The sequence below is a fragment of the Pristiophorus japonicus genome, chromosome 17 (genome assembly GCF_044704955.1).
Source record: "Pristiophorus japonicus isolate sPriJap1 chromosome 17, sPriJap1.hap1, whole genome shotgun sequence".
In the NCBI taxonomy this organism is placed as follows: Eukaryota; Metazoa; Chordata; class Chondrichthyes; family Pristiophoridae; genus Pristiophorus; species Pristiophorus japonicus.
This window is the reverse complement of record NC_091993.1, coordinates 70,607,079-70,620,632: the sequence shown is the minus strand read 5'-3', so window position 1 is coordinate 70,620,632 and position 13,554 is coordinate 70,607,079. Positions and strand designations below refer to the sequence as shown.

At 50.6% G+C, this 13,554-nt stretch overlaps 1 protein-coding gene across 4 annotated transcripts in view; it reads right to left on the bottom strand.

Annotated features, from left to right (window-relative positions):
• Window positions 1–9,369, bottom strand: part of LOC139227784 (tubby-related protein 3-like) — a 191,424-nt gene extending 182,055 nt beyond the window's left edge. For 2 of the 4 annotated variants that reach the window (XM_070858823.1, XM_070858824.1), the window contains exon 1: window positions 9,031–9,369. In XM_070858823.1, coding sequence (XP_070714924.1) covers window positions 9,031–9,158 — 128 coding nt within the window. In that variant the 5' untranslated portion in view covers window positions 9,159–9,369. The remainder of the gene's footprint in view (window positions 1–9,030) is intronic. The other 2 variants (XM_070858826.1, XM_070858825.1) reach the window with 1 other exon arrangement.
• Window positions 9,370–13,554: the final 4,185 nt, after the last annotated feature.

Genomic DNA, 13,554 nt, shown 5'->3' with positions numbered 1-13,554 from the left:
CTGAAGGCTAACCTTGCCGTCCTTCTGGTTACATGGGTTGCCCCATCTAATGGCGGACACAATCATTGATACCAATCTGTGGTTGCAAGACGGCACTGATCTGTCCACACTGCGCAAGTGTTGCTCCAACACCCCAACGCTGGTCTCTGAGAATTTCGCTAGAGCCTTGAGCCCGAAATATTTTCTTTGGTGACAATAGGCAAGGCAGCCGGCAGTGTCCCTGGTCACCACCTGCTCACATGGTCTGCTCCTCCATGTAGTTTTGTAGTAGCAGTCAAGTACACTGCTCTGCTGGGCAGGCCACATTGTCCGCATGCCAGACACGAGACTCCTAAAGCAAGCGCTCTACTCGGAACTCCTTCACGGCAAACAAGCCAAAGGTGGGCAGAGGAAACGTTACAAGGACATTCTCAAAGCCTCCTTGATAAAGTGCAACATCCCCACTGACACACGGGGGTCCATGGCCAAAGACCGCCCTAAGTGGAGGAAGTGCATCCAGAAAGGCACTGAGCACCTCGAGTCTCATCACCGAGAGCATGCAGAAACCAAGCGCAGGCAGCGGAAAGAGCGTGCGGCAAACCTGTCCCACCCACCCTTTCTCTCAATGACTATCTGTCCCACCTGTGACAGGGACTGTGGTTCTCCTATTGGACTGTTCAGTCACCTAAGGACTCATTTTTAGAGTGGAAGCAAGTCTTCCTCGATCCCGAGGGACTGCCTATGATGATGATAATGATGATGACACCGCTGCCCAGATCCTAACTCACACTGAGTCCCGCTCACCAATCATCCCCGTGACCTACATTGGCATCTGATCCACCAACACCTCGATTTTTAAATTCCGACCCTTGTGTTCAGTTCCCTACATGTCCTTCCCCACTCCCTATCTCTGTAACCTCCTCGAACCCTCCAACCCTCCAACTCTCCAAAATTTCTGCGCTCCTCCAACTCTAGCATCTTAAGCATCCCTGATTTCCTTTGCTCCACAATTCGTGGCCGTGCCTTCAGCTATCAACCCTAAACTCTAGAATTCGCTCTCAAAACTTCTCCGCCTCTCTACTTCTCTCTCTCCTCAGAACCTATTTCTTTGACCAAGCTTTTGGTCACCTTTCCTAATATCTCTTTATGTTGCTTGGTGTCAAATTTTGTGAATCGCTTTGGGATATGTTACTCCGTTAAAGCTGCTATATAAATGCAAGTTGTTATTGTTGTGATGGTGCCACCATTAACTGAAACTACCTGGGCACCGGCACCTGGGAGTCCCTGGCCAAAGACCGCCCTAAGTGGAGGAAGAGCATCCGGGAGGGCGCTGAGCACCTCGAGTCTTGTCGCCGAGAGTAAATGCAGGCAGCGGAAGGAGCTTGTGGCAAACCAGACTCCTCACCCACCCTTTCCTTCAACCACTGTCTGCCCCACCTGTAACAGATACGGTAATTCCTGCATTGGACTGTTCAGCCACCTGACAACTCACTTTTTGAATGTTAGCAAGTCTTCCTCGTTTTCGAGGGACTGCCTATGATGATGATGACGACTGATCGAATGAAATGATTCAGAGATGCTAGCGGTTATTGGTTGGTGACTGATGGCAACATTGGGTGCCATAAATGTGACTCTGCCTATTGGGGAACCCGGGCACTGGGTAGAAGCATTGGGTCATCTCCAGTTCTTCCTCCTTTGGGGAAACTGGGAAAGGTGTCGCTAGAAATCAAGGCTGGAGAGACCTGCCTAATGCACCAGTGTGTGGCCTACTGACACTGCAGCATCAGTGTCTTGGAATGGGACGTCTAACGTTACCTGCAGCAGTAGGCCTGCCCATTGCTGACTTGTGACTGAAGGCCTTGCCTGCAGTAGACGGCACAATTCAGGCACTGCTTCCCTGCTGAAGCACAGGTGGCAAAGGCAGGTCTCGTCTGACAGTCCCAAGTAATTGTGCATGGGCTTTTTAAAATATTTATTCTCGAGATGTGAGCGACACTGGCAAGGCCACCATTGTTGGCCATGAAAAGGTGTTTGTAGGTATTCCTCTTCAACATCCACAATGATAGGTAAAAAGACAGACTTGTATTTATATAGCGCCTTTCACAAAAAACGGATGTCCCAAAGCGTTTTACAGCCAATGAAGTACTTTGGCAGTGTAGTCACTGTTGTAATGTAGGAAATTACTCCAGCCATTGGAGAGTTTTCCACCCGATCCCCATAATGTCCGGGCCACCTGCTAGTGATGGGGGGAGGGAGGTGGGGCGGACCATCTGCTGGTGATGGGGGGGGGCGGTGGAGGTGGGGCTGACCATCTGCTGGTGATGGGGGGAGGGAGGTGGGGCTGACCATCTGCTGGTGATGGGGGGAGGGAGGTGGGGCTGACCATCTGCTGGTGATGGGGGGGGCGGTGGAGGTGGGGCTGACCATCTGCTGGTGATTGCGGGGGGGGGGGGGAGGTGGGGCTGACCATCTGCTGGTGATGGGGGGGAGGGAGGTGGGGCTGACCATCTGCTGGTGATTGCGGGGGGGGGGGGGAGGTGGGGCGGGCCATCTGCTGGTGGTGGGGGCGATGGGGAGTGGGATGATGGGGGGGGTGGGGTAGTAGCGGGCCATCTGCCGTCCCTGTGCCCCTGCACCCCCTCCCGCTGTAGATGTTCCTCTTCCTCCTCCAAACACAGCCCAGCCAATGCAGTCCCGACAGAACACCCGTGGGCAGCACAGCCTGAAGCTGTGGGGACAGCTGGGAGAGGCATGAATGCTGCTGTGGGAGGTGTGGGCCACAGAGCTGAACTGAAGGGAAGCAGCAGCGAGCAGTGAGAATAATAATGCAACAGTTCCACTGCACAAAGTTCCATTTATCAGAATGCAAGTCCCACAAACAGGGCATTTCTTGCAGCTCTGCCCCCACCTGTCTTACACAGGCACTCATTGAGTCAGGGGTTGTGCTGCAGGATCGCTCAGGGACTCTGGCATGGGGCCTATTGGCACCAGATTACAGAATCCTGTAGAGATTAATGACAACGTACAAAATTGAACAACCTTTAGTCCCACAGAATCAGTCGTTCAGTGCCAAGTACACTGAGTCCTAGCCACCTGACCCAGCTGCTGTTAAAGAGCCACTCGCTCCCTGACCCTGTGAAGGCAGGGAGTTTGACTGAAAGTGGAATAAGTCACAGGCCTGTCATAACCTCACTACAGGCACAAACAACATTCAGTCAGCTTTAGTGCAGGGCACTAACACACAGGAGAGTGCGGTTTGAGAAATGATTAAAGCGATGAGTATTGAGGCATCAGACACATTCTCTAGCAGGATCCTGGAGCATACCACCCCTCTCTAGAAAAATTTGATTGCTTGACACTTTATTTGAAGACAGGATGATAATTATAAAGGAATTGTAGAATCCCAGATCATGACACAGAATCTTCCTCTCACAGAGCGGGACGTTCTAATGCTTGTGCTCCGCTGTTGGAAGCAGAGTGTCGGATGAGCTGCGGCGATTCTCTCGCAATCATCATCGTAGGTGATCCCTCGTATTGAGGATGACTTGCTTCCATACCAAAAAGGGATGAGTTCACAGGTGTTCCAATGAAGGGCGTAATATTCCAGGTCCTGAACTACATCCTGAAGGGTGGAAGATGCCTGTGCGTGGATTTTTTTAGCATGTGGTGGCCGTTGCACACCAGCCACCACACGGGCTTGACAGACCTAGGCCTTGATCCAGTGGCAAGGATTACCCAAGATGACTGGAGATCTGCTCTGCTGCACGGACCTAGTGCGCACACATATCGCAGTTTGGGCTGGCCCATGCTGCCCCTGGGGCCTCGCCTCTTCTGGCCCCGAACTCACGCCTCTCCTGGGCCCCGAAATCATAGGATGCCGGGTAAAGGAGAGCAGATTAAAGCGGCCTGGTGAAAATGACCAGCTGAATCCCACTTCCTGTACCTGGGCTGCAGCTGCTGTGGCGCAACCATTCCACCAGAGAGCGCCAGAGACCAAGAGTCTGCTGCCTGTCACAACCCAGGAGGAGGAGCTTGCACTTATAGCTTCACACCCTCACAACATTCAGAATTGGATCAGAAGGGCCCTTCACATCCTCACAACGTACTGAAGCACTTCACAGCCCGAGAATTACCTCTGAGTTTAGTCACTGTTCTTTATATGGGCAAATGTATCAGCCAGTCTGTGCACAGCAAGATCCCACGAGCAGCACATGCCCACATTATCCGCAGTGTCAGTTTAGGTTAGGTGCTATAACAGGGCCGGGTGTTGTGTAAAGGCAATTGTCCAGTGTTGCTCATTGCTTCCTTCGGTATATGGTTTAGCGGGATGAACAATGTGCCACACTGCTGCTTGATTCTTCGCCAGTACTCGATCCTGTGGGTCTGCCTATTTTTGTACATTTCTCTACACCCACATGAAACATTTATTAATCTCTTTTTGAATCCCTCAGGATAACATCCATCAAAGGGTGTTTAAAGCAGTGGGACAGGTGCTCTGTGAGCCCCTTGCCCGTAGCTTCAATACTTCAATAGAGTTGGGAATAGTTCCCTTGGACCTTGGGACTAGCTCACCTAGGTCCTATGTTCAAAGGAAGGGGAGATATCAGAGCCACAAACTATAGGCCTATCAGCCTGACATCCATTATTGGGAAGATGCTGGACGGGATTGTAAGAGATCTCCTTTACGATCACTGGGAATGGGAAGGAGACATTAGAAATACAGCTTCCAAAAAAATAGGGCATCCCGAATTAATATCATATTCCCATGTGACTATTCGTGTTTGCAGCTCACCAACCTTACTTACCAGGCTTCGTGCGTTTACACACATGCTCTGTAAACTTGTCTTAGACCTTATATTCTCTCTCAGTCTGACCCCACCTAATACCGTACTATTTCTTACACTAGTACTATCCGTCTCTCCCAATCCTTTGTGCACCTTGTTTCTCCTTTCCAATGCTACATCTTGGTGCACCCTCCCCCACCCCCACAACGTACACCAGCTGCCAAACTATCTAAAAGGGAAGTAACAAAAGGATGCATTACGTAATATTACAGATGGTCGCCCAGGCTTTCCGTAGCTTCAGCTGATGCAGCTGTTACTGATCCAGCCATCTTTTCTTCATTTCCTCAGGAAACCTCGGCCATCGTTTGCTAAGTACGCACTTTCTCCCGGCTCTCTGTGCAGGCTGGGCACACTGCTTACGTGGAGTCTGCCTGAGGATGTAAATCCGTACCTTGCATTACAGGCTCGCCTGGCCTCCAGTGGGAACCCAGCTTCCTGCTGACATTGGAAGACAACTCTGAGACTGGGTCAGAGTCCCAGGTGTAGCCCGGGACTGAGGTAGATCGGAGATCGGGATCCGAATCTGAGCTCGGATCTGGGCATATGGCTCGTCCCACTGCGGGACTTGTTCACCAGTCTTCAGCCAACATCCACTGGTTGGTGAATAGTCTGCGATTAGCAATAGGGCACTGAATTAGAACATTGCCATCTTCTATATCGCTTTATCTGCCTCCACGAAGCGCAGTTTCTTCAGTGCCAAACACTTCCCCTCAACAACTCTCAATAAGGCCCAGGTCTACCCCAGACCGGAAGACGGATGGAAGGCATGAGACTGCTGACTCGTCTAATATCCCCCCTCACACACCCAAACAGGATGCACGAAAAATCCTCTCATTCCTAGCCTCCCGTTCTCCATGGCAGACTTTCTGGTCTCTTTCTATTGATACCACTATGGTTAGTGGCTCTCTGAATTCAACTTTGGAGGGGGTGCAAAAGGGGTAACATAAGAACATAAGAACTTAAGAAATAGGAGCAGGAGTAGGCCATACAGCCCCTCGAGCCTGCTCCGCCATTCAATAAGATCATGGCTGATCCGATCATGGACTCAGCTCCACTTCCCCGCCCGCTCCCCATAACCCCTTATCCCCTTATCGTTTAAGAAACTGTCTATCTCTGTCTTAAATATATTCAATGACCCAGCTTCCACAGCTCTCTGAGGCAGTGAATTCCCCAGATTTACAGCCCTCTGAGAGAAGAGATTCCTCCTCATCTCAGTTTTAAATGGGCGGCCCCTTATTCTGAGACTATGCCCTCTAGTTCTAGTCTCCCCCATCAGTGGAAACATCCTCTCTGCATCCACCTTGTCAAGCCCCCTCATAATCTCATACGTTTCGATAAGATCACCTCTCATTCTTCTGAATTCCAATGAGTAGCTCAGCTGCCCGTTGTACACCACACCTGATTTCCCTTCCTATTGACCTCAGTTTGAACTGTCGTAACCCTCAGGGTTATGGGCCAAGATCGGGAAAGTGGGATTAGGCTAGATAGCTCGTTTTCAGTCGGCACAGACACGATGGGCTGAACGGCCTCCTTGTGTGCCGTAAACGTCTATGATTCTTCTATGAATTGAAAAGGAAATCATGTGGGGTGTGCACTGTGTTGCCGAACTACTGTCATCTGCTGCGTGCCCACCCAAAGGTAGAATGTCACCCCCCCCGCCCCCCCCTTGGCCGCTTAATCCTCCTGAGCTACAATGACCATGTCCTGATGAGCTTCTCCGTTATTCTCATTATGTTCAAATAAAGGCTCATCGCTCACCCTCCGACAATAACTCATCTTTCCACGGAGCTCAAAACTGGGCAACTCCTCTTCTCCCTCAGTCTTTCATTCCTCCTACACTTTGCTGGCTTTAGGAACCCAAACGTAGCATCAGCTCAGGATTGCTGCCCTGCACTGTGGACCAATCTCTTTTCACTTTGATTTCTCAATATTAAAACACATGCCACACACAGCGCGGTTACCTCACCCAGCCAGCATGACAGGGGTCGCTTCAGATCTAGGGTTACCAACTCTGGTTGGTCGCATTTTGTTTTATTCATTCCTGGGATGTGGGCATCGCTGGCAAGGCCGGCATTTATTGCCCATCCCTAATTGCCCTCGAGAAGGTGGTGGTGAGCCACCGCCTTGAACCGCTGCAGTCCGTGTGGTGAAGGATGCTGTGCGACTTGGAGGGGAACGTGGAGGTGGTGGTGCTCCCATGCGCCTGCTGCCCATGTCCTTCTAGGTGGTAGAGGTCGCAGGTTTGGGAGGTGCTGCCGAAGAAGCCTTGGCGAGTTGCTGCAGTGCATCTTGTAGATGGTACACACTGCAGCCACGGTGCGCCGGTGGTGGAGGGAGTAAATGTTTAAGGTGGTGGATGGGGTGCCAATCAAGCGGGCTGCTTTGTCCTGGATGGTGTCGAGCTTCTTGAGTGTTGTTGGAGCTGAACTCATCCAGGCAAATGGAGAGTATTCCATCACACTCCTGACTTGTGCCTTGTAGATGGTGGAAAGGCTTTGGGGAGTCAGGAGGTGAGACACTTGCCACAGAATACCCAGCCTCTGATCCGCTCTTGTAGCCACAGTATTTATGTGTCTGGTCCAGTTAAGTTTATGGTCAATGGTGACTCCCAGGATGTTGATGGTGGGGGATTCGGCGATGGTAATGCTGTTGAGCGTCAGGTGGCGGTGGTTAGACTCTCTCTTGTTGGAGATAGTCATTGCCTGGCACTTGTGTGGCACGAATGTTACTTGCCATTTATCAGCCCAAGCCTGAATGTCTGCCAGGTCTTGCTGCATGTGGGCATGGACTGCTTCATTATCTGAGGAGTTGCGAATGGAACTGAACACTATGCAGTCATCAGCGAACATCCCCACTTCTGACCTTATGATGGAGGGAAGGTCATTGATGAAGTAGCTGAAGATGGTTGGGCCTAGGACACTGCCCTGAGGAACTCCTGCAGCCATGTCCTGGGGCTGGGCTGACGGACCTCCAACAACCACAACCATCTTCCTTCGTGCTCGGTATGACTCCAGCCAGTGGACAGTTTTCCCCCTGTATTCCTGGAGGTTTCATCACATGACCTCTCGCCCCCAACCGCCTCACCCAGTCAAACAGACAGTTTTTTAAAATCATCCCCAATATTTTTTATAACTATTAAAAAAGTTTTCAAAGAAAATTAAAAAGCATACAGTTTTGTTGGATGGCCCGATGATCGTTCTCCCCTGTTGCTCACAGTAGTGTCATGGAGATTCATCTTCAATTTCAGGACAATGCTGGAGGGTTGTCAAGCTTTCTTTAGTCTAACTGTAGGGGTGAGATACAGTCCCCGCCACTTGCACTGTCCACGCTTACTCTGGGCAGCCCCGATATTGGCCAAATGGCGCTGCCCATTCGCCATATCATTGAGGCAAGTATAAAGACACCACTTATGACACTTTAAGCCCACTGCCGATTTTGGGCAGACTTTGCAATGTCACTTGCCTTGTTTGCTCTATCATTTCAGTGCTCTCCCGCTCAATCAGACTGTGCTTCTATGCTGTCAAAAACAGCTGGAGCTCAATCCAAGTAGATTTTTAATGGTGCGAAGTTTTACGACTGACGTCAGGAGCGGGGAAGTTGCAGACGGTGACCTATGACCTGGAACAGGTGTAGTTAGTCACACGGCTGCTTTTTTGCCTTCCTGCTGCATGTTATCATGACGACCACCGCCTGTAACAGGCCAATCACATTAACTGTAACCTGCCCGTTGTAAGCGATGAGGACTGTGCTGAAGTTCTCCATCTCTCCCAGTTCTGTTTTACACCGGATGCTCTGATCAGTCTACAGTTACATGATTATCCTTCGGATATTCACAGCACTTTCACCTCTTTAGCCAAGTTGGCAGGTTGCCAAAGTCAGCCGAAGATTAAGTGGTCGAAATTCGGTACCATTGTTTTGGAGGCGGTGCCATCGCATGAATGGTGATTTTACCGCCAGGCTCAAACTGCCAAATTCAGTTTTTACGCCCACAGATGAGGGAGCATCGCTAAAAGTGGTGTTGCACACTCACCCTCGGGCGCCAACATGGTGGGACCTCAGTGGCCGACCGAATTTCCCCACGGCAGGCGTGCGAGTTGAAAAAACTGAAAAAAAAAGTTTCAGAAAACTTCTCTGACTCACAACCACACTTCCCCACTGGTGCCATTAATACATAAATGCTGAAAAAAAATTAAAGTTAACAATTTACCTTGATCTCTGGATGATACCTGCCGCGGCCAGCTTCTCCAAACTGTACAAACAGCTGCTGGTAAGGCCACCGTACATATCTAATTTCACAGCCACGGCAAGGGGGCATTGCATGCTGGATGATGTCATCACGTGGGTGGCGGCCGAGTGCGCAGCGGTACATCTTGTCACTGCCCCCACCGCCCAGCTACATTTCTCGTAAGCCGAGGAAACCGGTCGCCCTCGATGGTAAGTCCTTAGCCGCCCGTTAGTTGCCCCTCTCCGGCGGCAACAGATGGCGTTGCAAGCGGATCTTTGACCCCTGAGACACTAGCCGCACAGAAGTGTGAATTGTTGTGCTGAAGCTGGCAGACTCCTCGAACAGTACCACCTAGTGTACAGGGTGTGTAATTACCTGTATCTTTATACCTATCGAGCACTGGGCAAATAGCGCTGTTATAAAGAAAATCTTCTTCTGTGGAAGTACGGCTTCCAATCTCTCCTCGAACGGTAAGTAGCTTATCCTTGAGTTGCTTTTCATTCATTCTTCCAGGCCACTGCTCCACGAGCCAGAGCCTGGGAGTAGACCCAGAGTGGAGTCTGGAACTGGGCCAGGTTCAAGAGTCAATCCTGGAGAGAATTGAAGTGTTGGGCTCAATTTTCCCCAAGCCCGTTTTCTGGCGAATTGCCAGAGTTACGCCTGTTTTTCTAGGCCAGAAATGTGCCAGAAATATTTTGCCAAAGTTTCCCCGATGTACACTTTGAATTTGGTGCCACACAGCAGGTCCAGTCGCCTCGGGAGGTGGAGCCTGCTGACTGCACCGAAAAACGAAGCCACACCTTCTGCACATGCGCGGGGAACAAAAATTACATTTTTGACGTCGTTCCAATAGACGCACGTGCTCAATACAGCTCGGATTTGGCAATCGGCCATTTTTAAAGCTGTGTATGAGAACGTTGAGTGCTGGAAAAATCGCAGCTGGAGCAATACAAGATGCAACACGGTGCAAGGACCAAGAATTTCTTACAGGAAGAAGTGGAGGCACTAGTTACTGTGATTGAGAACAGATGGCAGGAGCTGGACACCAGCAGAGGTCACATAAAAGTTCCACCCAAAGAAATGAAGAAATGCTGGATCCAAGTTGCAGAAGATTACTGTGCAATGGTGACCACCATGAAATCTGGAAGCCAGTGTAAAAAGAAATGGCAGGACCTTGGTCAAGTAGTTAGTGTAAGTAATATTTTCATTTATTCAATGCAATTGTAAATGTGACCAGCTGTATATGTCCCACCCAGCAGAAAGACACCCCTCTAAAAAGTTGCATTTTCATCTTTGCAGAAGAAAGTGGCACATAATAAAATGGAAAGAACCCGAACAGGAGGAGGCCCGGCAAATCTGTATCCACTGACACCCTTGGAAGAGAGGGTCGCTGCTTTGATGGGTCCAGCCTGGAGAAAAACAACCACCACTGCACAAGCTGGGCCCACACTCGAGGGAGAGGGTAAGCCCTGCAAATTCATCATGGTCCTTCAAATCAGCCTGCTGCCTGGCCTGTGATGTGTGAGCCTATTCATGCCACCCACCCTGCCCCCTCCTTTGCTGCTAATCATTTGATAGTTCTGTTATATTTTGCAGAACTTGAGGCCAATCCTGACGATGCATAAGAAGATTCAGGCGCAGACAAGCCTGAAGAGGAGAACATCTTCCAATCCAACCCTCCAGACTAACAAGGGGGTGAGGGTGAGGGTGAGGGCATGGAGCTGGATGAAGCTCCCACTGTTGTACTGACTTTGGAGGTGGTGCCGCTCATGGAGGTGGCAGCCCCTTCCGTGATGTGTGGCTGGAGTGTTGGTGGGACATTCCATGGTTTCACAACTTCTGAGGTTGCGGGTCCCAGTAGTGTCATGCAGCGAGGCACACCCAGGGCCCCACCGTCCCAGGCTGCGGCTCCCAGAGGTGGGGTGCAGTGAGCCGCACCCATGGGAAGGAGAGCTCGACCACGCTCTCCTGAGGTGCAGGATCGAACAGATGTGGTTTAGATAATGTCATTGATTGCGGAGAGCACTGACCTTACCAGATCACTCCTGGACGCTGTCAGTAGGGTGAGTGATGAGGTAGCGGGACTGTCGGGAGAAGTAACAGCAATGACATGAGAAATGGGAATGATATCCAGGACCATCAGTGAGGGAATAGTGGCCATGAGGGAGGGAATGTCAGAAGTAGTGCAAACCTCGTCGCTGACCATGAGGGAGGGAATGTTGCAGGTCGTTGAGACACTGTCAGGGCGCATGAGGGACGGCATGTTGGAGTCGAGAGGAGGCGTCAGAGAGGCCTATAAAAGGCCTGCGAGTTCTGGAGGCCAGCGGCAGTCAGGAGGAGGCATCGGAGAGGCCTATAAAAGGCCTGAGAGTTCTGGAGGCCAGTGGCAGTCAGGAGGAGGCATCGGAGAGACCTATTAAAGGCCCGTGAGTTCGGGGAGCTGCGGGAGTTTGGAGGAGGCGTCGGAGAGGCCTATAAAAGGCCCGCGAGTTCGGGAGGCTGCGGCAGTTGGGATGAGGTGTCAGAGAGGCCTATAAAAGGCCCGCGAGTTCGGGAGGCTGCGGCAGTTGGGATGAGGTGTCGGAGAGGCTAGCTGGTGCTGAAGCAGGGGCAGAAGGTAAACAAAGAAGTAGAAAGAAATCGAAAGGTGACATCACAGCCAAGGGGTAAGTGATTGGCTGGTGATTGATGAGTAGTTTTTCTTTTTCTTTTCCTTTATCAGTAGGTAACCTTTATCATTGTTGTTGCCAAATTAAGTTAACCTAGGGGTTAAGTCATGGCAGGAGAGCTCGGACATGCTCCCCCTGTGCTATGTGGGAACTCAGGAACACTTCCAGTGTCCCTGATGACTACATGTGCAGGAAGTGTATCCTGCTGCAGTTCCTGACAGACCGCATTGCGGCACTGGAGCTGCGCATGGATTCACTCTGGAGCATCCGCGATGCTGAGGATGCCATGAATAGCACGTTTAGTGAGTTGGTCATACTGCAGGTAAAGGTTACACAGACAGAAAGGGGATGGGTGACTAACAAGAAGAGCAATGGAAGGAAGGTAGTGCAGAGGTCCCCTGCAGTTATCCCCCTCCAAAACAGATACACCGTTTTGGGTACTGCTGGGGGGGGGATGACTCATCAGGGGAGGGCAGCAGCAGCCAAGTCCATGGCACTGTGGGTGACTCTGCTGCTCAGGAGGGCAGGAAAAAGAGTGGGAGAGCTGTAGTGGTAGGGGATTCTATTGTAAGGGGAATAGAAAGACGTTTCTGTGGCCGCAATCAAGACTCCAGGATGGTATGTTGCCTCCCTGGTGCAAGGGTTAAGGATGTCTCGGAGCAGGTGCTGAACATTTTGGAGGGGGAGGATGAACAGCCAGTTGTCGAGGTGCATATAGGTACCAACGATATAGGTAAAAAATGGGATGAGTTCCTACAAGATGACATGAAGGGAGCTAGGAGTTAAATTAAAAAGTAGGACCTCAAAGGTAGTAATCTCAGATTGCTACCAGTGCTACGTGCTAGTCAGAGTAGGAATTGCAGGATAGCTCAGATGAATACTTGGTTTGAGAAGTGGTGCAGAAGGGAGGGATTCAGATTCCTGGGACATTCCTGGAACCGGTTCTGGAGGAGGTGGGACCAGTACAAACCGAGCGATCTGCACCTGGGCAGGACCGGAACCAATGTTCGAGGGGGAGTGTTTGCTAGTGCTGTTGGGCAGGAGTTAAACTAATGTGGCAGGGAGATGGGAACCTATGCAGGGAGGCAGAGGGAAGTAGACTGGAAGCAGAAGCAAAAGATAGAAAGAAGAAAAGTAAAAGTGGAGGGCAGAGAAACCCAAGACAAAAAGCAAAAAGGGCCACATTACAGTAAAATTCTAAAGGGGCAAAGTGTGTTACAAAGACTAGCTTGAAGGCTCTGTGCCTCAATGCGAGGAGTATTCGGAATAAGGTGGACGAATTAACTGCGCAGATTGTAGTTAATGGGTATGATGCAATTGGCATCACGGAGACATGGCTCCAGGGTGACCAAGGCTGGGAACTCAACATCCAGGGGTATTCAACATTCAGGAAGGATAGACAGAAAGGAAAAGGAGGTGGGGTAGCGTTGCTGGTTAAAGAGGAAATTAACGCAATAGTAAGGAAGGACATTAGCTTGGATGATGTGGAATCTGTCTGGGTGGAGCTGCGTAATACCAAAGGGCAGCAAACGCTAGTGGAAGTTGTGTACAGACCAGCAAACAATAGTAATGAGGTTGGGGACAGCATCAAACAAGAAATTAGGGATGCGTGCAATAAAGGTACAGCAGTTATCATGGGTGGCTTTAATCTACATATAGATTGGACTAACCAAACTGGTAGCACTATGGTGGAGGAGGATTTCCTGCAGTATATTAGGGATAGTTTTCTAGACCAATATGTCGAGGAATCAACTAGAGGGCTGGCCATCCTAGACTGGGTGATGTGTAATGAGAAAGGACTAATGAGCAATCTTGTTGTGCGAGGCCCCTTGGGGAA